The 25,177-nt window shown below is 33.2% G+C and overlaps 1 protein-coding gene and 1 non-coding gene across 2 annotated transcripts in view; one reads left to right on the forward strand and one right to left on the reverse strand.

Moving 5' to 3' along the window:
* Positions 1-25,177, forward strand: part of Phip (pleckstrin homology domain interacting protein) — a 125,869-nt gene that overhangs the window by 10,069 nt on the left and 90,623 nt on the right. Inside the window, exons 5-6 of the mRNA XM_027928102.2 lie at positions 7,053-7,203; positions 7,298-7,396. Of these exons, the coding sequence (XP_027783903.2) occupies positions 7,053-7,203; positions 7,298-7,396 (250 nt within the window). The remainder of the gene's footprint in view (positions 1-7,052; positions 7,204-7,297; positions 7,397-25,177) is intronic.
* LOC114087011 (U6 spliceosomal RNA) lies at positions 9,737-9,843 on the reverse strand. The gene has a single exon (XR_003581741.1). It is a non-coding gene; the product is annotated as a U6 spliceosomal RNA (small nuclear RNA).

A 25,177-nucleotide genomic window follows, 5' to 3' on the forward strand; every position in this document is an offset into this window, starting at 1 on the left:
AGCATCCATAAAGCAGGTTCTTCATGGAGGGAAGAGATAAACCAGTGTTTGTTCATCAAAAGGCGCATGTGTTAAATTTGAGCACAACTAATAAGTGGTCATTTGAAAATTTTTTATAGTAATCAATTTTTAAGGGATTAGTAACTTTAATCCATATTTAAACAAATTTCAAATTAAAAAATAATCTTAAAAATGTTAGGTTTGTCACATTGAATTCTTACAGCCATTTTAGGAGGCTTTTTAGGATTGTCAACATATCATTGTAGTTGTATCTTCTACTTTTACCCTTAGATTTTAAAAGACAGTATTCCCTTTAGCCTTTAAGCATTTGTGCTTTTATTCTAGTTTTTTTTTTTAGTAGTGAAAGTGAATGGTAAAATATTTTTTTTTTCTGGCTTAGTTTAATGTGTGTTGACAGTTATTAAAAATGTCACTTGTTTTTCTCTTTGCCCATTAGTATATAAATACATTTTGAAGCATCAGGTAATTCATGAGGCAGTATGAATGTAAGTTCTAATGCTAGAATATCTTAATTTGACTACCTCTACTATACAGTTATTGTGTGTAACCATAAAATAGTTGCTGTATTTTTTGGGAAATAATTTCTTTATGGAATAGGAATAGTAAGAGTATGTAACCACATTTACTGTAGGGCCTGGCATTTATAGTGTGGAATCAATATGTTAGCTATGTTAGTGGGTTATTAATCATATGTTTATGTATATATATTTAATCAAATATATTTATACATAATCATATTTATCATACTTAGTTTTATAATTTGGTCATACCTTTATGTGTTGAATATCTTAAAAGTTTGAAAACAGCTACTATGGTTACAGAAAGTAATGAGTCTTACTAAATAATAGTGTACAACAGATACTGAGAATCCAAATATAGTCATGTATTAAGGATTTTATTACAATGTGACTTAATGTCTTCCTTTTAATAATTTTCTAATAAAATAAAAAGCTAATTTAAACTAAAAGCCTTAAGTTAAAATTAAAGATGAGGTTCCTACTAACTTGGAAATTAAAAGTCATTTGTAGGGCTGGGGCTGTAGATCAGTGGTAGAATGCTTGCCTCGCATGTGTGGGGCACTGGGTTCAATCCTCAGCATCACATAAAAAAATAAAGATATTTTAAAAAAGGTCATGTATAACCATAAACAATTTTAACTGTCAAAAGTTGTTTTACGTTTTAAATGGTCATAGTGACATGGTTTAATATTTATGAAGAACATGAGTATAATTTATGTGTTTATAAAGAAGGTTTAGAATAAGGCAGTAGAAAAGTATACTTTTATTTTTTAAAAAGTTTGCTTGCTATATGTGTGTGTACATAAAGTAGTTGAGAGCAAAAAAATCCAGGGCCCCTGTTTTTTTTTTTTTTTTTTGTAGTTTCTGGTAAAATAGAGAAGAAGAAGGATATATAATCTTAAACTCTAAATGCATAATCACAAACTGATGTGAATTAAAAAGGAATCATGGAAAGTGTCAACAGAGAAAAGAGTCTTTGTAAAGAACAAAGGAAGTTACATTGGAGGGACTATCTGAAGCATATAGAAGAGTTGTTTGGATAAGAGGGGTGTCAGAAATGCAGAAAGTGTGCCACATGGGAAAAGCCTGACAGGAAAGAGTATAGGTAAAGAACCTGAAAGAAGTCCATTGTATCTGAATTGTGGAGTGAGAGCTAGTGGGGAATGGGAATGTGCCAGATAAGTAGACCATTTTAGGAATTTGGATCTGTATCTAAAAAGAGCAAGGAAAGCCTCTGTAGTGTTTTAAGTTTAGAGGTGACTTGATCAAATGTGTGTTTTGGAAAGAATTTTATTTGCAATATAGAAAATAGAGTTGGATAAGGTGGAAGGCATGAGTAAGTATGGGAAAGATAGAGTTTGTTGCGAAGATGATTTGAACTTTTGGGCAGGTTGTTATTATGGAGATAGAGGTAGATAGGTTTAAGAATAAGAAGAAAAAGTCAGGTGGATTTGGTGACAGATTGGATACTGGGGTGGGATAGGTGGGAGGCCCAAGCAGTGAGAAAAGTTATGACTCCTTGTTCCAGTTTTAAGTTTGGAAAGATAGTGTTGATGTTCATCAAGGTAGGGAACGTTTTGGGGGTCAGTGTTGAATTTTGGGAGGAAAAGAGGGTCTGGATTTGGGTTCTGGGACCTAGAACTTTAAGGAACTTCATTTAATGGCTAGGTAGAAGAGGATAAGCCTATAAAGGACAAAGAGAAGGAATGGTTAAAGAGATAGGAGGAAAACCAAGGAGTCTGGCAGATGTTAAGAGAACGTAGGGTTTGCAAAGGAGTGAATGAATGCTCAACTGGGTTAGAGATATTGAGATAGTATAGATTTGTCAACAAGTAAGGTGAACTTTTAGTAAGAGCCCTTGTAATGTCAGGAGGATGAAAGCTTGTATGTAGTAGGTTGAAGTGAGAGTGAGAGATGAGATGAGACTGACGATAGACTATTTTTTATTTTTATTTTTTTAGAGAGAGTGAGAGAATTTTTTAATATTTATTTTTTAGTTTTCAGTGGACACAACATCTTTTTTGTTTTGTATGTGGTGCTGAGGATCGAACCCAGGCCACACGCATGCCAGGTGAGCGCACCTACGCTTGAACCACATCCCCAGCCCCAATAGACTGTTTTTTAAAAACCATGTTTCTAAAGAGGAGAAGAAAGGGAAAGTGATAGCTGGGGTATTAATGTTGAGAAGGGATGGGTTAGAGAAGTCAAGTCAGGATTTTTGGTTTTTGCCCAAGTTGAAAGCAGAGTGAGCATGTTTAAATGTAGGTGGAGATGTTAAGGAAGGGGGGGAACATAAGGATTGTGGAGGACTAATTTATAGTTTAGGATTTCCATTAAGTTAGAGAATTTGGTTGTTGGGATAGTCCATATAGGTGTTGGTATAAAATACTTTTGAGTTAGGATTCAAAGCATTAGGGGGATTAGATCTTAGATATTAATAGGGGCAATTATGTTAATAAGATGTAGGATAAATACAGATGCTGGTAGCCTTATAGATTTTATGAGAAAACAGCTTCAGCTTTCCTCTTGTGGCAAATACCTCAGAGAGTGCTAAGAGGAACCAAGTGTAGAGTCAGGCATTGAGATTTGTATCCCTGATGCTTAAGTAAGAATGCTTTGTAACTTTGTTTTGTCTAAAATTTTGTTTGAAAATATGTTTTGTGGCTTTAAAAAGTGACTAAAATCATTAGAATCATTAGACTATGTAAATATAAAATATTTTTTGCTTTATTTTTATGTGCTAGGATAGGTGTTGAAAATGTTTTGGTTTTTTAGCAGTGAAGTAGTAATTTTTACATTTTCTTTTTAAAAAATATTTTTATTAGCTATTGATGGACCTTTAATTATTTGTTTTATATGTTGTGCTGAGAATTGAACCCAGTGCCTCACACATGCTAGGCAAGTGCTGTACCACTGAGCCACAACCCCAGCCCCAATTTTTACATTTTCTCATGTGTTTATTTATCTAATAGTTTATTAAGCACTTAACTTCAAGTCCTACATTAGAAACCATGTAGACAGATAAACAAGGTTTAATCCTATATCTTTTTTATATAGGATATGAACAAGTTAACCAGCAATTTTAGTATTAGTGAAAGGGTCTTTTGAATCCCCAGATTGGGCAAGAACCTGTGTGTTTCTGTGAATGAGAATCATAGTTATTAGATTTCCACTGAAGGTTAAGTATCAAGTTATATTAAGAACAATTAATTTGATAAATACTATAGAATGCCAGGAGATGAAGGAACATTTGAAAAGGAATATAATGTCCTACAGGAACACAAAGAATGTACATAAAGAAGGGGCAGAGTTGTGAATAGATCATGGAAGTCAGTGAGGCATATAGATTAAAACATGAAAGAGATTGAGGTGCAGAAGTGGGTGTGTAAAAAGAAGATTGCCAGCATAGGAATCAGCTTCTATAAAGTCTCAAAAGCTGGAGAAAATATGAGGAGTTTAAGAACTGAAGTGAAAGTTGATTTTTGAAAAATCAAAATATATTATCAAAGAAAGCTTTAGACAAAGTGACTCAAAAAAGATAGAATTCTGCAGTACAGATTTTCAGGTTCTGTACCTGGAAAGATATTTTTGCCAGCAGTTGATAAAACAGGATCATCACAGAACTGAAGTTAGTAAGTAATGAACTTTATTTTTTTGAAGTATAATTTTGGAGGGTGGTGTGGGTACCAGAGATTGAACTCAGGGGCACTCAACCACTGAGCCACATCCTCAGCCCTATTTTGTATTTTTATATTTTATTTAGAGACAGGGTCTCACTGAATTGCTTAGTGCATCGCATTTGCTGAGGCTGGTTTTGAACTCGGGATCCTGCTGCCTCAGCCTCCTGAGCCACTGGGATTACAGGTGTGTGCCACCACACACAGCTGAAGTATAAATTTTTAAAGGAATTTTGAGCATTTAAGAAATTACATTGAAATAATTACCACATATAAGTTTAGAACTGAAAGGGACCTTAAAAATATTCTAGACTTTTTCATTTAAATTTTATCTTTTATAACTTTTAAATTTTGTTTTTGACATATAAATGTTTCTACATATTTATGAGGTACAGTGTATGTTTTTTTTTTTTTTGTTTTTGTACTAGGGATTGAACCCAGGGTACTTTACCATGGAGCTATATCCCCAGTCTTTTTATTTTTTATTTTGAGACAGAATTTGCTAAGTTGCTGAGACTGGCAACTCCGCCTCCTTTAATCCTTCCTATTGCTGGGTTCACAGGCGTGCACATCCCACCCGGCCACTGTGTTATTTTGATAAATATATACCTTATGTGATGATCAAATTAGGGTATTTAGCATATCTGTCACCTCATAAATTTATCATTTCTTTATGCTAAGAACATTTAAAGTCTTCCCTCTAGCTATTTTGAAATATTTTGGTAACCATAGTCACCTTACTATGCAGTAGAGTTGAAGAACATACTGGAAAAGATCAGAGAAAAGTGTAAATATAGTTTTTAAGTTCTCATATTTTGTTATATTTTCTTCTAAATACTTTTTAATGTCAGGTTTTAAATTTTTTTTTTTAGTTGTCGATAGACCTTTATTTTATTCATTTATTTATATGTGGTGCTGAGAATCGAACCCAGTGCCTCACATTGGTCAGGCAAGCGCTGTACCTCTGAGCCACAATCCCAGCCCAAATGTCAGTTTTATTTAATCATACTAGCGGTTTCTGGAAAATGTTCTAAGTGAATATGATATTATGGAAAAAAGGGGTGTTGTAGCTAAAGTTTAGAAAATTGTGGTTGAAATAAAATTAAATAGATGTATCTGAAGATTTCTTAATGTCAGTGGACTTTTAAAATCTCCAACTAGGTATGTAGTGTGAAAATTTGCATTATGCATGTTTTATTAGAACCCCTTTTTGTAAAGTTTTTGATTCTGCCAAGACTTTTTAACTACCTACTGTGTGCCGGACTCTGCAGTTTAAAATGATCAAAGTGTGACAGTATGACTCCATCTTATCCACAATAGCAGTATGTTATGATGAAAAGTAAGATGGGTTTCCCTTTTTGGCTCCAGCTTAGGAGGAAGTGTAATAACCAACTTTTAAAGAATATCACTCGTGGTCTTGTGCAGTGGTGTGTTACAGATAATTACAGGATGGAATGAAATGGTTTAATTCCTTATCTACTCCTCATTAGTCCTATCATAAAAAATTCATCTTAAAAACTCATGAATTGGAGAGCAGTTTTGAAACTTCTTGGTCTCAGAACCCCTTTACACTAAATATTATTGAGGTCCCTTTATGTGGGTTATAATTTATTGGTATTTACCATAATAGTGACTTACCACTTGACACATTAGAAGCCTAGTGAATACTTTCATGTTAATACAAATAATAGTATAAATTTTATAAAAACTTCTGTGAGGAGAGGTGTTGTTTTACATTTTTGTCGATCTTTGGTGTCTAGATTAATACAGGACTGTTAGAATTCCATATCAGTTTCTACATTCAATCTTTGTGATATCTCTAGTCATATATGTAGTAAAAAAGGAAATGCAGTATCAATGGTATTCATTTTTTTATCTGTAAAACCTCCAGGGGTTTCTAGAACATGCTTTTGAAAACACCTTTAATGGTGCAGTTAGGTACTTAACTGACATCTTTTATACCTTGGTAGCTGTATATAAAGTGATAAAATAGTATATTTTTGTTCTAATTTAAATCTGTTTAAATTGTGTGGTACTGCTCATTTCTTTAAAGACAAGAGTATAAAAATATCAGCATTTCATAATTGGTTTCAAATGCTAACAGAAATTAATCAGTGTTTTGGAGTTGTTCCTAAAGTTTTTATGGTAGTTAGGTTTATTTTATATTTGAAACTTGCCTAAAGCAAGAGTTGGAATTTTGCCTTTTATAAAAGATTTTTGGTAAGTTATAAAATTCGGTGTAGATATTAAGTGTTCTTAAGTTTTGTAATGAGAATATAAACTTGTCAATTATTTAATCCCTTTTTTTTTTTAGAGAGAGAGAGAATTTTAATATTTATTTTTTAGTTATCCGCAGACACAACATCCTTTGTTTGTATGTGGTGCTGAGGATCGAATCCGGGCTGCATGCATGCCAAGCAAGAGCGCTACCGCTTGAGCCACATCCCCAGCCCCAATTGTTTAATTCTTAATTATTCTGGAGATTTTCTTCATAATATTAGGGTCTCAAAAACATTTATTGTCTTTTGTAGTTGGATGATTTTTTTCTTTGGTTGTTTCTTAAAGTTTTTGAAAAATCCAAGTGATAAACTGAAATATATAATGCTATGTTTTTTATTCATTAGCATTTTCATTGACTAGCATCTGTTAATTCATATATCTTGCTACATTTAGGTTACATTAGTTTTTAGCTTTTTTTTTTTTTTTTGGTCTTCAAGGGACTAATGATGGTTAGTGCAGCTATTTTTTATGAAACAAGTGGTTTTACATTCCACTTGTTGTAAAGAATTATATAATTTTACATAACAAATATTTTTGTATGTCTTTCACATAATAGGTGAAGTATTACAGACATCTAGCACCTGATCACTTGCTGCAAATATGTCATCGACTAGGACCACTTCTTGAACAAGAAATTCCTCAAAGTGTTCCTGGAGTACAAACTTTATTAGGAGCTGGAAGACAGTCCTTGCTACGTACAAATAAAAGTAAGGAAATTTTCCAGTATAATTTAGACATTCTTTTTCTCACTTTGTTCTTGTGTCCTATTTTTGTATTCATAAAAATATGTGTGTTTAATAGGCTGCAAGCATGTTGTATGGAAAGGATCTGCTCTGGCTGCATTGCATTGTGGAAGACCACCTGAGTCACCAATTAACTATGGTAGCCCACCCAGCATTGGTGAGTTGAGTTCTTTTTATAATTGATATCCTCTTGGTAAATAGTATTTGAAAATAAAAAGTTTTTTTATTTACTGTGCTGTCACAGAATCTCATATGCATCAGCATTCAAAGAGGAAAGAACTATCAGATTTTTTCTTACATTAATAGTTTTAATAACAAAGTCATAATAATGTGTAATTATGGAACATATACATTGTGCCTTGTGTAAGCTAATTAGCTCTTTAGTGTTTTATTTTTACAAACCTTTTTTACTAAACTGGATGTTATTAGATTGAGTTTAGTAGTGTTAGTATCACAATTCAGATTTGTTACTGTAGAAAACAAAAGCAGTTTGGTTATCTGTAAGTCCTGTGCATATTTTTGTCTATAAAATTTCAAAGAAGAACTGTTGCAGATAGGTCTTCCTCTTGAGTTCAATATTTCTTTCACTTCAACTACTTCTAGATCCTTGTTTTACCTGGGATTGATATAGCATTTTCTGAACTAGACTTAATTGCTTCCATTTTCCACCTTTCTTCCTTCCAGCATACTATGTGACACTGTAATAGTAATCTTATTCAGTTCTCCTATTACTGTGTCTTTCTTTTACTCAAGAACTTATGAAGAAGTTGATTATAATATTTTTTTCAGTTTTTTATTTATTTTTTTTATTATTGTTCAAAACATTACAGAGCTCTTGACATATCATATTTCATACATTTGATTCAAGTGGATTATGAACTCCCATTTTTACTCTGTATACAGATTGCAGAATCACATGGGTTACACATCCACGTTTTACATACTGCCATACTAGTGTATGTTGTATTCTTCTGCCCTTCCTATCCCCTTCCTATCCCCCCTCCCCTCTCTCTACCTCATCTATCATAACTCATTTCTCTCTCTTGTTTTTTTTTCACCCTTTCCCCTCACTTCCTCTTATATGTAATTTTGTATAACAATGAGGGTCTCCTTCCATTTCCATGCAATTTCCCTTCTCTCTCCCTTTCCCTCCCACCTCTCATCCCTGTTTAATGATAATCTTCTTCTCATGCTCTTCCTCCCTGCTCTGTTCTTAGTTGCCCTCCTTATATCAAAGAAGACATTTGGCATTTGTTTTTTAGGGATTGGCTAGCTTCACTTAGCATAATCTGCTCTAATGCCATCCATTTCCCTGCAAATGCCATGATTTTGTCATTTTTTATTGCTGAGTAATACTGCATTGTGTATAAATGCCACATTTTTTTTATCCATTCATCTATTGAAGGGCATCTAGGTTGGTTCCACAGTCTAGCTATTATGAATTGTGCTGCTATGAACATCGATGTAGCTGTATCCCTATAATACGCTCTTTTAAGGTCTTTGGGGAATAGTCCGAGAAGGGGAATAGATGGGTCAAATGGTGGTTCCATTCCTAGCTTTCCCTGGAATCTCCATACTGTTTTCCAAATTGGCCCCACCAATTTGCAGTCCCACCAGCAATATACAAGTGTACCCTTTTCCCCACATCCTCAACAGCATTGTTGTTGTTTGACTTCATAATGGCTGCCAATCTTACTGAAGTGAGATGGTATCTTAGGGTGGTTTTGATTTGCATTTCTCTGACTGCTAGAGATGGTGAGCATTTTTTCATGTACTTGTTGATTGATTGTATGTCCTCCTCTGAGAAGTGTCTGTTCAGGTCCTTGGCCCATTTGTTGATTGGGTTGTTTGTTCTCTTATTGTCTAATTTTTTGAGTTCTTTGTATACTCTGGATATTAGGGCTCTATCTGAAGTGTGAGGAGTAAAAATTTGTTCCCAGGATGTAGGCTCCCTATTTACCTCTCTTATTGTTTCTCTTGCTGAGAAAAAACTTTTTAGTTTGAGTAAGTCCCATTTGTTGATTCTTGTTTTTAACTCTTGTGCTATGGGTGTCCTATTAAGGAATTTGGAGCCCGACCCAACAATATGTAGATTGGAGCCAACTTTTTCTTTTATCAGACGCAAAGTCTCTGTTTTGATATCAAGCTTCTTGATCCATTTTGAGTTAACTTTTGCGCATGGCGAGAGAAAGGGATTCAGATTCATTTTGTTGCATATGGATTTCCAGTTTTCCCAGCACCATTTGTTGAAGATACTATCCTTTCTCCATTGCATGCTTTTAGCACCTTTGTCAAATATAAGATAGTTGTAATTTTGTGGATTGGTCTCCGTGTCCTCTATTCTGTACCATTGGTCCACCCGCCTGTTTTGGTACCAGTACCATGCTGTTTTTGTTACTATTGCTCTGTAGTATAGTTTGAAGTCTGGTATCGCTATACCGCCTGTTTCACTCTTCCTGCTTAGAATTGCTTTTGCTATTCTGGGTCTTTTATTTTTAAAAATATGGAACACTTCACGAATTTGTGTGTCATCCTTGCGCAGGGGCCATGCTAATCTTCTCTGTATTGTTCCAATTTTAGTATATGTGCTGCTGAAGCGAGCACGATTATAATATTTTTAAAAAAATATTTTGTTGAAGTTGAACATAATACCTTTATTTTATCTTTATGTGGTGCTAAGGATTGAACCCAGGGTCTCGCCCGTGCTAGGCGTGCACTCTACCACTGAGCCACAATCCAGTCCCATAATATTTTTAGTAATATTGTATTACATCTACCACTAAGTCAATTCCTGACTTTCAGAGACCTTCATATTTTAATTATATCCTTTCCCTGCACCTCCACCCTCCTGTTATGTTCCATCTTTGTTCCTATCCAACTCTTATTTCTTTTTCTCCTGGGTAATTATTTACTGATAATCATTAATACAGTTTCATATTTGATCTTTATATATGTCGTTTTCCATTGCTTACTTTTTTTAATCTTATTTTCCTTATCTCTTAAAAATGGAATTAAGAAATGGCTTTAAAAATATGACAATCTTTGTACTTTGTGTGGAACATTTAGTCCTTTTCGTGTAATTATTGATATATTTGTATTTAAATCATCTGTTATTACTTTGGAAATGATACTCTGGTTGCTTTAAATAAAAGATTTTTATTTTCCTTGATTTTCTGCAGTTTGACTACAGTGTGTTTTGGTGTCAGTATCTTTTATGTATCTTGTTTGAACTTATTAGTCTTTTTGAATTTGTAATGTCTTTTATTGAAACTGGAACATTCTCAGCCATTATCTTTTAAAATAATAGGCTCCATTTTTCCTTCTAAGACTTCAGTTGAACAAATACAAAACTTTCTCATTTTAGCCTCTCTTGTCCACTTTTATGTGTTTTATATCAGTTTGTTTTTCTGTGATGTGTAAAAACATTAAATACCAAGCTGATCATTGATGTACCTTTATGAATACTATTTGATTGTTATAATTTAAGTTAAAAAATATTTTTCTCTTCCATTCCTATTTTTAAGAAAATCTTACCTCTTTATATTAAGAAATTCCTCGACTAGAATGCCAGTTTTGCCTACTTTTAAAAAAATTTCTATTCACATATTTCTTTGAAATTGCTTAAGAGATGCTGGACTGGTGAAAATGACTATATAGTCATAATTATTGTCATGTCTTATCACAGTTCACCTGATGTACAGTTTGACAATCATTGTTATAAGTTTTGAACAGGAAAGTGATAGAAAAAGTCATTGATTTTTTTTTTTTTTTTTTCAGTTTTTTAAAATTTTGGCTGAGTAGTTTTCCTGCATAGTGATGCAGTAATCATTTCAAGCTGTCCGAGTATAGCTCAAAAGAATTTGTCATAGAAATATGAGTGTTTGTCATTTTGACTTATTTATTTGGTTGATTTTGCTTTGCCATTTTCTGGCTACCTTTTAAAAGTTTTCTTTGCTCTTTCTTCATTCATAGAAACTTAGTATTTTAGCTTTTCTTATCGTACAGATTTAATTGTTTAATATAGATCCCAGATATGAACTTTTGACACATTTGGGATAGTTGGGTTTTTAAAAACAAACTTCTAATTTTGGAATAGGATATTATTTATTGAAAAGCTGCATAGGTATTTCAAAGAGTTCTTACTCCCCTCATACAGTTTCCCCTAATGTTATAATTTTACATTATCTAGTATATTTCTCAAAACTACTAAACCGACTTTGGTATATTGCCGCTAACTGAACAACAGGCCTTACTCATATTTCACCAAGTTTTTTCACTAATTTTATTTTCTTGGGTATCATTCTGTACTTAGGGTTTGTTAATTTTTTATTGAACATTTTGTTATATTGCAAGGGCATTATTTAAGATGACTAAATTGGATTTTCTGAAATGTTTTTAAACTATATGCTAATTATTGGACCTCCTTATTTGAATATCACACATTTGCCTTAAACTAAATAGAATTTTGCCTGTCTGGTATTCCAAAGTAGAACACTGGAAATCATTTTATTTTTAGACTTGTTGCCTGGATCACTCATTTATTCAACAACTAAATGTTGATTCCTTATGTTATACCTGGTTCTAGACTAGGATGAGGAGTTGCTGGCTAATAAGAACATAATTCTTGCTCTCTTAGAATTGATATGCTATTTGATCCCCTGTGCTTAATCTTATTATATCCTTTAATTTATCTCTAATCAAGGTTTCTTAACCTTGGAAGTGGTGACTATTTGGGGGTGAGTTAATTTTTTGTTATAGGCTGATGACTTTTGCCCTATAGGATGTATTATCATCATCTCTAACTCCACCCACTAAATGTTGGTAGCACCCTCTCTGGATGGTAGCATCCAGACAATGCTAGTACCTCCAGGACAAAGTTACCATTTCTCTAAACTTTGTGAAATGCAAATATGATCATGCCTTGCCTCCACTTCTTTCTCTAGTGACTTTAAATAGTCTCAGTTGTTTTAATGGGGCACAGAAAATTGACCTTTCCTCACCTGTACCTTGTGCTCTCCAGCATTGTGCAACTGTTTGGCAATTCTTAGAGTCAGACATGTTTTGTTTTGTTATCCCTTTGTCTCTTCACATCTTGTATTTCTCTGTGAATTATCCCTTATTTTTTGTAAATTTTAAATGAGCATCTTTTAAATCTTAGATGCCATTGGGTAGGATTAAGTGATTTTAGGTAATTTTTTACTATAGTTTTTGACACATGCTTGCATCTATTTATTTACCTTTCTTTTCTTTAATATACTATTAGGCCTTACAAAATGAGTGAGTTTTTTTTTTTTATTCTTTCTAGGCTCAACTCCTCAGCATTAGTAAATATTAAATTAAAGGCTGTAGGTAATTGGTGTAATTGATGCATTGGGGTGTCACAATAAAAGGTCAGAGGTAGGTATGGGGTTTTAAAAAAAATGATATAATTGGTAGGAAGAAGAAAGACAGTCCAAGGATAGCTTTACAGTAGGGGGGAAAAACCTGATTTTTAAGATGTTAAGGTTTATGAGTGAATTAGGTTGTCAGTTTATTACACTTGGAATATTAAAACTATACTAATACAATTTAAGAACTATACTTGTCTCAGTGTTTTATGTCACTTTATTTTATAATCAGCTTATAAATCCTGACTGCTTTATATCTCCTGGTCCTTGATTTAAATTATTAACATCAAACTAGAGTTCAGTCTTAGTGTGGGACCTCCAAAGTGGTCAGCTATTTCTAACACCCTAGAATTTCCTTTAATATTATTTTCATAACTAACAAAAACCATAACAACAACAAAAAAACAGCCAAAAGATCCCATCAATCTGTTCTTTTTTACTAACTTTTTATTCATTTACTGTAGAAGAGAGAACATGAATATGTACTTGGCATAGCAGCATTTACTTTCAAAGATATTAATGAATTGCCAATAGTATCTTTTCTGCTTTCTTCTTATCTACATTATGCCTATTTTTAGCTATAGTTTATTCCATATATATAATTTTACTTCAGTAATAAAGGAACCATGGGTAGAGAGAAATCATGAAAAAAAACCCTTAAAATTTATATAGATTTTAAAGTTAAATTTGTATATTCATTTAATGCATGTTTATTTTAAGAGAAAGATTATAATACATAATCTTTTTAAATGATTTCTTTGCATTTCTCTTACATTTATCATATTAGTAAAATAAACTTTTACTTTTAGATCTTCCATTTCTCATCTTTTTTTTTTTTGGCATTTTTACCTATATACTTACTTTTGTTTTACTTACTTTTCTGTGCAAGATTGCTGTTAAGTTCTCTAGTCTTAGTGGGTGAGAATAATGAGTTTTGGGTGATCTGTTTCTTAGAAATGTTGTAAGGAAACAATAAGGAAATAACTTTGCCCTCAATAATATCATTATTGCCCAAATATCTAATAAGTCTGAAATCCTATCTATGTTTAAAATTCTGAGATTCTCTAATGAAACTAGTTTGAACAAAGGCAGCAAGGGAGTCACTTAAAACTATATGCAAATCTTTGAGGAGAAAGTTTCTCTACTTTTTCATTTTGAGTGCTATATTTTGCCATGTTTCCAAAACTGTCTTTAAATTAATCCGCAGTTTGTAGTTTAACATTTATTCAGTCAGGAAGGTTTTTTCCCTAGACCCTTAGATTTAATTTTTTTGTTATGTATTTCTTATTTGTTGGATTGTTTCATTTATAAATCTATAAGGTTTAACATGCAGGATGTAATTTGACATTATTTAACATATCAATAAATTATAAGATTTTAAATGTCTGTGGGTTTTTATTCCTTTATCACTTGTTCTTTTCCTAATATTCTCTATTTATTCTTTTCTTTTATTCAGTTCATACTTAGTTCATACCTAGTTAGATTATCTACTCATTACTTATTTAAATGCATTGTTGTTTTTTCAGTATTTTTTCTTTCAAAACATTTTCTTCTGCATTCCTAGTCATAATCCTAGTATAACGGTTCTATAATTTGTGCTTTTTATGTAATTATTTCTGATACAGATATTTTGTTTTATTGTCTTGGTCTTTTAATTATTTCCCTAAATGGTCTTCATATTTCCATTTGGCATGGTTTTAGTTTTCTTAACTTTCTTCTCCCTGCCTTTCTTCTGTAGTCTATTTCTTTTCTTCTTTTCCTTTCAAAAACAGACTTCCAAGATGTATTTGTATTTTGGTTTGGGAGGGGGGTTAGTTTATTTCAGGGAAATAAAGTGAATGTTTATTATGACAAAGTACCAAATATATGAGGTTTTACTTTTATTTTGCTTAAATTTCTTTTCAAATTATGGTTGACCAAAAGGGTGAAACTTTTGAAGAATGACAGTTTCCCTAAGTGAGTTGAAATTACTACTCTTATAGCTGTGTGTTAATTTTTTTGGTAAATAATAAAATCAAATTTGCTTTTAGATTATAGATATGATGAAGAACACTCCATCCCTTGTGATTTATCTGGCTAGCAATTCCAGTAGTAATTAGGAAACACTTGCCATTTCTCCCCCATCATATATTTCCCAGAATGATTAAGTTTTATGTTCAGTTTTACATCTTCGTAAATGAAACAAATTATTCTGATACAGTCTCTCTTTATTTTTAATTACTTCAGGGATTCTTTGAATTAAAGGATTTGAACATTTTTCTAGATATCTTTTGAAACTAGGAAGTTCGTAATCAGTTGTAGATATTTATATAATAGTGCAATAATTTTCAGCTCCTTAAGGAAGCCAGAGGGGGAAAATAGTATCTCTCAAGGCCCCAACTTCCTTAATAAGACGCCTGTAGCACAAGAATTAAAACCAAGAATTAACAAATGGGATGGATTCAAACTAAAAAGTTTTTTCTCAGCAAAAGAGATAATATGTGAGGTGAATAGGGAGCCTACATCCTGGGAACAAATTTTTACCTCTCACACATCAGATAGAGCTCTAATCTCTAGGGTATATAAAGAGCTCAACAAGATAAGCACCAAAGAAACAAATAATCCAATCAGTAAATGGGCCAAGAACCTGAAAAGACACTTCTCAGAAAAGGATATACAGTCAATCAACAAATATACGAAAAAATGCTCATCATCTCTAGCAATCATAGAAATGCAAATCAAAACTACTCTAAGATACCATCTCACTCCAGTAAGAGTGACAGCCATTATGAAGACAAATAACAAGTGCTGGCGAGGATGCGGGGAAAAAGGTACACTCATACACTGCTGGTGGGACTGCAAATTTGTGCAGCCAATTTGGAGAGCAATATGAAGATTCCTTGGAAACACACATTCACACAATGTCTCCATTTGAGCTGTGTCCTTCCATGGCTCTGTATTCCCTCTCCCCACATGGGTGCTAATTGGAGGGGCAGATTCATTTTCTTGGAAAATAATGTGTGTGAGCATTTGGCTTCTTGTTTGATTGAAGGGTGGGGCTTCTTTGAGTTCACCAAGAACTGTTTACTTTCTGTGCGGGTATTTGTACAAAATGCAGGTCTGGGAGCTGTGTGGTGACTTCCCCAGACCTCAGCATTAGCTCCTCCCATTAGCATGGCATCTTTATGCCTCTGGACAGGCCCAGGCCTGGGGCCCTCTTGAGGATACCTGATATTGAAAGGCGATAGATTATCTCAAATGGGGCTCCCATGTCCCTTCCCAGGTCCACTCAGAACTTTCCCCTTGGGTCCTCTAGAAGGTTCTACTGTCTTACCCTGGCCCATGCCCTATCTTCTAGGTGTACATCTTTTCCCTCCCCACTGATTGGGAAGGTCACACTGCTCCAAGTCCGCAGTTTGCTCTCTAGGGGCACCAATTGGGAAACTTCCCAGCCGGTCACGTCTTTAAATACAGAACTTTTACTTGCCCTATGTTGGGGGCCAGATGCTGAAGAAAGAAAGGAAGCAGTCTAACCCAAACTGGATGCATCTTACTAGAGACCTGGGAAATCGACCCACACAGGATAGTCATAAAGCCTTGTGGGAGGTTACAGATTTAATACCCTAATGGTTTTAATATTTTGCTACCTTAAAATGCAGATATAATAGAAATAACCTGTGAATTTTCCTCATATAGTTAAGAACTTTAGTTCCAGTAGCTATATGACATAAATTTTGCCTTCACTCAGTAGACAAATGGAACCACCAATTGACCCAGCTATTCCTCTTCTTGGACTATACCCAAAGGACCTAAAAACAGCATATTACAGGGACACAGCCGCATCAATGTTTATAGCAACACAGTTCACAATAGCTAAACTATGGAGCCAACCTAGATGTCCTTCAGCGGATGAATGGATTAAAAAAATGTGGCATTTATACACAATGGAATATTACTCAGCACTAAAAAAGAATAAGATCATGGCATTTGCAGGAAAATGGATGGCATTAGAGAAGATTATGCTAAGTGAAGTTAGCCGATCCCCAAAAAACAAATGCCAAATGTCTTCTCTGTTATAAACGGGGGTGGGGGTGGAGGGGGTGGCTCAAAATGGAGTTGAGTGGGAGAGCAAGGGAGGAAGATTACCTCTAGACAGGGAATAGGGGTGGGAGGGAATGGGAGGGAGAAGGGAAATAGCATGGATGGTGAAAGGAGACCCTCATCATTATACAAACTACATGTATGAAGATATGTGAATTTGGTGTCAACATACCTTATCAGAGATGATAAATTATGGTATAATGGTGTATTAAGAATTCTAATGCAAAAAAAACGCAAAAAAACCACAAAAAACCTAACCAGTTGTTTTCAAAAGTGTCCACATGATAAAAGTCAGGAAACTTTAAGAAACTGTCACAGAGTTGAGAGGCTAATGACAAATTTCAATGCTGTATTCTGGATTAGATTCAGTAAAAGAAGAAAAAAAGACATTGATAGGAAATGTGAAATTCAGATCAAATTTGGAGTTGATTATTACAACAATAATTTCTTAGCTTTAATATATGTACTACAGTTATAATATGTTAACATCAGAAGAATCTAGCTGAAAGCTTATGGAAACACTATTCCACATTATATTTTTGGAAATCTAAAATCATTTCATAAAGTGATAGTTAATAATCATAGAATACATTAATAAATAACAGATTTTCAATGAAAAAAAAAACTCCTTTTTTTTTTTTTTCTTTTTTTTTTTTTTTTGTTACCAGGAATTGAACTCAGGAGCACTCAACATCTGAGCCACATCCCCAGCCCTTTTTCTTTTTTATTTTGAGACAGGGTCTCACTGATTTGTTTAAGGCCTCCAATTGCTGAGGCTGGCTTTGACCTGCTTCAGCCTCCCAAGTAACTGGATTATAGGCATGGGCCACCATGTCCAGCATGAAAGTCTTTAAGATTAGAAGAGAAACTGTAATCAGGTAGATTTACTTTTATAATACCTAATGATTTGGTTGTTGAGGGTCAGTACTTATAGAATGTTTGTATAAAAATATTGAGTTTGGAAAACATTTTTGTACCATTTATTTTCATAGCAACTCTGTACCGTACCCCTACTTTATTAATGAGAAAAACCAAAGCTTAGAGAGACAGTACTTAATTCAGTTAGTTCTTTCGTTATTTTGCTTTAGATCTTACACATTTAACTTTATATCACATTTATATAGCCCCTTTTCCTTTTGCGAATTTCTTCTTTTAAATATTTTATTAGTTGTCAATAGACTTTATTATTTATATGTGGTGCTAAAAATTGAACACAGTGCCTCACACATGCTAGGCAAATACTCTACCACTAAGCTACGACTCCAGCCCCCTTTGTGAATTTCTTTATCTATTAATGTTGAACTAGTTGTATCCTATTGATTTGGGTACAGCCATCTTTTGAATTGTGCCTCAGTATATGAACTCTAAAAACAATAAAACATGGTATATTCTTTCAAGTATATATTTATGCCAGATAAATCCTTAAATTTAAGAAGAGAGATTTGATTTCTTGAGAGAATTGTAAGAATCTTGGTATCAAACCAATTAATTTTTTTTCTGAAATGAAATTTTATTTTTTGAACCCTTTGGTTCTTTTACTGAATTGGCTTTTTTTTTTTTTTTTTTATATATATATATCCTTTCTGATCTTTTCTCATTGTGGTCAAGAGAGAAAACTGCAATTAATTATCCCAAAGCAAATCTTATATTATCCTATTCTTTTCTCCCAAAAACTCTTCAACATATTATTACTAGAATTTAGTCAAATGTGTCACATAGCTTAGAAGGCATCTACATTTTTCCCTACCTTCTCAGTCTCTTCAACACTTGACTTCTTTATATGCTTTAGTACTATTCTGTTTCCAGCCTGAGGCCATCCATTTTACATGCTGTTTTTCAACCTGGAACATGCTCCCTTCTTACCAGTATTCTTTGGCTGTTTGTTTTTCAGATCTTAGTTTAAATGTCTGCTTTTTAGAGACATCTGCCTGGACTTTCTGATAAACTGCCTCCCACATGTTTAGAACTCTTATTTATATTTCAAGATTTTCCTATATCTTCTATTTGATAGTATTTAATCATTGTTGTAAGTCTGTTTCATGTCTTTCTTGCCTGATAGACTGCAATCTCCATGAGGGTAAATACCATGTTTTTTTTTTTTTTTTTTTTTTGTCCCCCGGTTGCACTCTTTAGCCTATAGTTGGCTCATAGGTGCTCTATAAATATTTGTTGACTCCACATTGAATGATTAAAATGTTTGACATAAAACTACATAATTTAAAATACTTTTTTATTTAAAAGAAAAACGTGGTTTGTTAGGTTTACCTCAGTGAGAGCCTATGTTTAACATATATGAGGCCCTGGGTTTAGTCCTTAGCACCACCAAACTAAAAGGAAATTTAAAAAATGTTGACGTAAATAACTGCAAAAAAGGTATAATATTAAAATATTGTACCACTGTAGTATTTTGAGATGGCAACAGATTGGTTTCCAGGAAATAAAAGGGGAAGATAAATAATATTCCTAGTAATTTAATGTCTGCTTTTTATTTATTTATTTTGTGTGAGGGGATTGAACTCAGGGACACTCAACCACTGAGCCATATCCCCAGCCCTATTTTGTATTTATTTAGAGACAGCATCTCACTGAGTTGCTTAGTGCCTTGCTTTTGCTGAGGCTGGCTTTGAACTCCCAATCCTGCGCCGCTGGGATTACAAGCGAGCGCCATTTCGCCCAGCCTGTCTGCCCTTTTTTGATGTGCTTGTTATATACTTGGTTCATGAAATTTTTGGTTTAATTCTTGAGATCATGATATCATTACTTTCTGTATTTTACTAGATAGTATTTCAGTTTACCTTTTTATACATTATTCATCTTTAATGGTAGCTGCTAAATCTTAAAAATCTGATATTTTTGAAACAGGTACAAGTAAACATTAAAACTGAAAATATTGGGGCTGGGGTTATGGCTCAGCGGTAGAGCACTCGCCTCACATGTGCAAGTCCCTGGGTTCAATCCTCAGCACCACATAAAAATAAATAAAAGTTACTATACAACTACAAAAACTATTTTTAAAAACTGAAAATATGAATATGAATTATTTGGAAAGTAGTTACTTTGTGGACAAATTTTTTTAGTGTAATAAAGAAGAGAGAAACATTTAGTGGGTATTGTGTTGCCTGGGTTTCCTTTACTCTTCTATTCCCCATTACTTGTTTGTCCATTTTATGAACAAAAACTAATTAGAGGATTATCCTTTTAATGTTGCTCTCCCTTCCTACTTTGACTAAAGATGTTATTTTGTCTTGTTCCTTTGTTGGTCAGTTGCTAGTTGCTAATGAAGAGACTGGATGACTCGTAGAAATAGACCAATATGTGTTGAATTATTTTATAGATTATCTCTGACTCTTGAAATATTATTATTTGGTTGTCATTTCCTGCTAATATATATTAGTAACCTCAAAACTTCTGTGGCAAGCCTTTCCATTGTGGCTCTCCAGTGAATTATATATTGTTCCTTATATAGTTTCCTCCTAAATTATCTTTAACATTTTTCTCTTTTTTACTTCAAAGTATCACTAAGCTAAAAGTTAGCTTAGTGATAGCTTACTTGCCTAGCATTTATTAGGCCCTGTATTCAGTCCCCAGTACTTCAATAACAAATCTCTCCCTCAAAGGGAGAGATTTTTAGTGTGTGCATGGTACTAGGGATTAAACCTAGAGGTACAACAAAACTTTAAAACAAAATTGATTATCTTATGGCTTTCTAATCAAAACGTGAATTCTTTCTTTATAGCATCTCGTTTTTCAAGCCAGTGTCAAATTGGCGATGGTCATTTTCTATAGTATAATACATATTTACATATTTTGTACAGTTTTTAATTTTTTAAAAATATTGTTTAATTTTCACATCATTATCCCTAGGTCTGTTTTTATTAGTCTTTAAATTTAAGTTAAACTCTTAAGACATTTTAGATTTTTCTTTACTGCCTTTTTAAATTCCTTGAAGTAGATTGATCTGTATTTTATTTAATAATGAATTAGAATGAATACATGTCCAATGAAGAAAGCTTAGAAAACAGAAGAGCTCCAAAATTGTTCTCACTGGTTATCTTCTATTTATACTTTGGAATGTGTTCTTTCAATCTTTCCCCCTAATATTTGTGTCCATTGCCACACTGTAATAGTTATTGGTAAGAATAGTCCCATATTGGGGATAATAGTCCTTATCTCCAAGGTTGGTTGAGGATTAAATGAGAATATAGGTAAAAGTGGTTTGAATAATGTCTGGTGTGTAATACAGCATTCAGAAAATATTAGCCATTATTTTGCAAATCAGTTGCATACAAGAATTGCTTATGTTCTACATATCTTTTTCCACCCTGCATTGTATTTTGTATTGTATTTTGACATTTACTGGCCCTCTTTATAGCATCTAATTAGACTTTCTATCATCACATTCTTGAAATCTCAGAACCTCTTAGTAAGCTCCATATCGGTTTTTTTCTTTATTCATAGCCATTTTCTCAAGGTATTTGATACCTGGCTTTTGGCATAACTTCTGTGTTAAAGATTTATTATTAGCTATGTTTTGTTGTTTTTGCTTGGTTATTTTATGTTTTTGTGTGTGACTCCCATATTCATATCTCCTTTTCATTTTAATACTTTTGTGGTTCTTTAAAGCAAATAACATTTCATGTAATTTTATGCCTTTATAGTACTTTTATCTGATAGAAATTCTGAAACCATCCACACTTATGACCTTGTAATGAACTTGGAAGGTCATTTCCATAAAAATTTGCTGTCTGAGTGCCTGGTCATGAATATAGCATTATTTCTCTGGGAAATTAATTACCACCTAAATTTGGACATGGCAGGTATGGGAAATAAATTCAGTTTGTAATTTATTTTCATATACTCTTTTTTATGTACTCTTGTTTTTAATTACTATTTTTGTAGTTCATTAAAGTTTAGTTTTATCAATTTCTTTGTCTTATAGTAATGTATTATTAGTCTTATATTTAGAAAATCTTTATTAATGCAGATCGTGGAAATTAAAATGAAGCCTAGGTACTGATTATCCAGAATTCACTCTTGTGTATTTCAATTGAGGAACATTTTCTGTATTTATATATTATACATCATAATTTCATAGTTACTTTTACATTTTACTCAAAGAAACCCTGGAAGCCTTTATTCCAATTGTTTTCTTTAACCAGAAGCACAGATAGAATAAAATTAGTCAAAATGATATTTTAAAAAATGACTTTAATAAAAATTGTTTCAAACAACCTTCTGGTGAAATGTCCTGATGTTTCTTATTTGAACACCCATATTTTCTATATCAAACGATGCCCAAGTTGTACTGAGATACTTTCTGACTTTAAATAATCTGTCTCTGTATTGCTTTCTCATCTAATTTTTCTGTTACAAAAATTGTTTCTCTAGGTTTTGGAATCTAAAGCTACATGCTTCTTGAATTTATTCATTAGGTTACTATCAAGGCTGTTTTCATAAGTTAGTAGAAGTTATAGTGACTAGTTCTTCTTGGGTCCTCTAATTCTACTATATAGCTTGTTGTTGTCCTTAACAGTCACAAAATAACAATAACAAAATAGTAAACTCTGCATTTTTGTTATTTGATAGTGATTTTAATTTTTCCAAATTATCTTTAAATTTTGATCTTGAATAAGTTATTTTGGTTTTGTGTGCTTTACAGTACATGCAAAAGGAGGAAAAGTCTGCATATTTTGATGATGGTATTTCCGCATTAGTACTTATTTTTATCATGTACTTTTTTAGTATCCTAAAAAAGGTAATTACTAAGGTTATTATAGATGCTCTTTTATAGTAACTTCTTCCCTTTTTTATGAACTTGTTTCAGTAGTTCACATTTGTAGTGAGAGAAACTAGGGCATCTTTGATTATGTTAATCTTTTTATAAAATCATCTGCATTGAAAACTTGGACCCAGCCTATAGAAAGAAAGCATGACCATGTTCCTGGACTTAAAAAAATGTCAGTTCTGTGGCTGGAGTTGTGACTCAGTGGTAGAGTGCTTGCCTAGCATGAGTGAGGTACTAGGTTTGATCCTTAGCACCACATAAAAATAAATATATAAAATAAAGGTATTGTGTCCATCTACAACTAAAAAATAAAAAATACATATTTCAAAAAAAGGCAGTTCTTTGCCAACAAATGATTTTAGACTTAAATTTCCAACAAGTTTTTAAAAAAACTTGCACTTATCTGCAAAATTAATTAATCAATAATCAAGAATAAGATGGTTTTTTAAAAAATATTTTTAGTTGTAGATGGATACAATACCTTTATTTTATTTATGTATTTTTATGTGGTGCTGAGGATTGAATCAATGACCTCACATGTGCAAGGTAAGTTTTCTATCACTGACCTACAACCCCAGCCCTGAGAATAGATATTTTTAAATGGAATCATAATGAAGAGGAATACCCAGATATTAAAACATTATATAAGTATAAAATTGAAATTTTGGTGGTGGCATATAAATAGACTTTAAGGCATGTCATTGGCCTAGTGTGTGTGTATGTATGTGTGTGGGTGTGTATGAATATTATATATTGTGTATATGTGTACATATATATACATATATATAAACATAGACACACACACACACACACATATATATATATATATATATATATATATATATATATACATGTAATCACAATATAACAGAAAATAGGATTAGTAAATGGGAAGGCAGGAACCAAATGATCGATTATTTGGGGGAGGAAAAATACCCTTAGAGACTCAGTAGTGTGTACTAAAATTGCAGATGTATTAAAAAGTTAAATGAGGGGCTGGGATTGTAGGTCAGTGGTCAAGCACTTGCCTCAGTACTACATATAAATAAATAAAATGAAGGTATTGTATCCATCTACAACTAAAACAATTTTTAAAAAGTTAAATGAGAACTTTAAGCCACAAAAAACATTAAGTGGCTATTTATTGTACTGTTTTCTAGTAGGAAGACTTTTCATATTAAAACTAAAGTAGAAATCACAAAGGAAAGGAAAAATATTGATTAAAGTGACTGTGTGATGGTGCTGATAACGCCAAGGTCTCGGGTTCAATCCCCTACGGGCACAATTCAGGAGCCACTTGTCAAAAGAAACAAACTTGGGGCTGGGGATGTGGCTCAAGCAGTAGCGCGCTCGCCTGGCTTGTGTGCGGCCCGGGTTCAATCCTCAGCACCACATACAAACAAAGATGTTGTGTCCGCGGATAACTAAAAAATAAATATTAAAATATTCTCTCTCTCTCTCTCTCTCTCTCTCTCTCTCTCTCTCTCTCTCTCAAAAAAAAAAAAAAAAAAAGAAAAAGAAACAAACTTTATTTTTAGAACACACACACCTTACCACACAGCTCTTCAGGAAAAACCCTCAGAGCCTAACTGCCACCACCCGCTTCCCACAAGCCTCTCAACCTCCCCCATTCCTCCTGCTCTTGAGGCTGATTGGCTGGGTCGCTTGGGCAGAGCCAAAAAAAGTCCCCCAATGAGCAGCTCTGTGGTCTGAAAGGGCAGGGAAACAGCCCAAAGAGCATCACTGCAGAGGAGCCAATCAGTTGGCAGCTAGAAGTTTGCTGGGGCCGCTGTGAGCCAATCATCAGCTGGCATCTGGAAGTTTACTGGCAGCTGGAAGTTTGCTGGGGCCCCTTCGGCTGTGGCTCTCAACAACTGTGTAAAACTGTGGGATGTCAGATAACAACAGAATATGAAAGCCAAGTGTATTGTGGAAAATGGAAATGTTTCCCTAGTAATATAACTGGAGAAATTGAGGTTTAGAAGAGTAACTTGCATAAAGTCTCCACAGTGTCAGATTATAACAAAAATCTTTCAAACTTAAAACCTCTTTCTCCTTAAGGAATATGGCGTAGCTATTAAGATGCTGTTCATGAGGAAACAGTTTTTAAAATTTATGAAGTGATTGTTTTGGGTAGTAGAATTAAGGATTCTTTCATTTATACTGTTATTTTCTAAATTGAGTATGAATTAGTATTGTGATTAGAGAAATAAATCAATTCTTAAAAACCACTAGATGTGGACTAATAAGAACTGACTTGGGAGTTTGATTCATCATCTTACTACCTAGAGAAGAAATAGATAAGAAGCCACTGTCTGGATATATTTATCATTATAACTAATTATGTTTATGAAATTGTGGGTCTCTTGTTTATCTCTAGTGAGTATATACAGTTGTATATATAGACTTCATTTTAAAGATTGCTCTGAATGATTTCCTACAAACGACATTTTTCACTATTTTGTTCCTTTTTTACTTTAGACTTTAAATGGACTGATAGTTCAAATGAATAACAGTGATTTCTGAAATTTTTATTTCATTTTCTGATCTATTTTCAGAAAAATGAGTAAATGTGTTGTTTTATGTTTTAGTCAGCTTTTGAAACAATTGGCTCCATTCCTCTATTCTCCAGGTGAGGCTGAACATAATGGCAAGAGAGTGTAGTGGAGGGAAGCAGCTCACATCA

This window comes from Marmota flaviventris, chromosome 6 (genome assembly GCF_047511675.1).
Source record: "Marmota flaviventris isolate mMarFla1 chromosome 6, mMarFla1.hap1, whole genome shotgun sequence".
Lineage (NCBI taxonomy): Eukaryota > Metazoa > Chordata > Mammalia > Rodentia > Sciuridae > Marmota > Marmota flaviventris.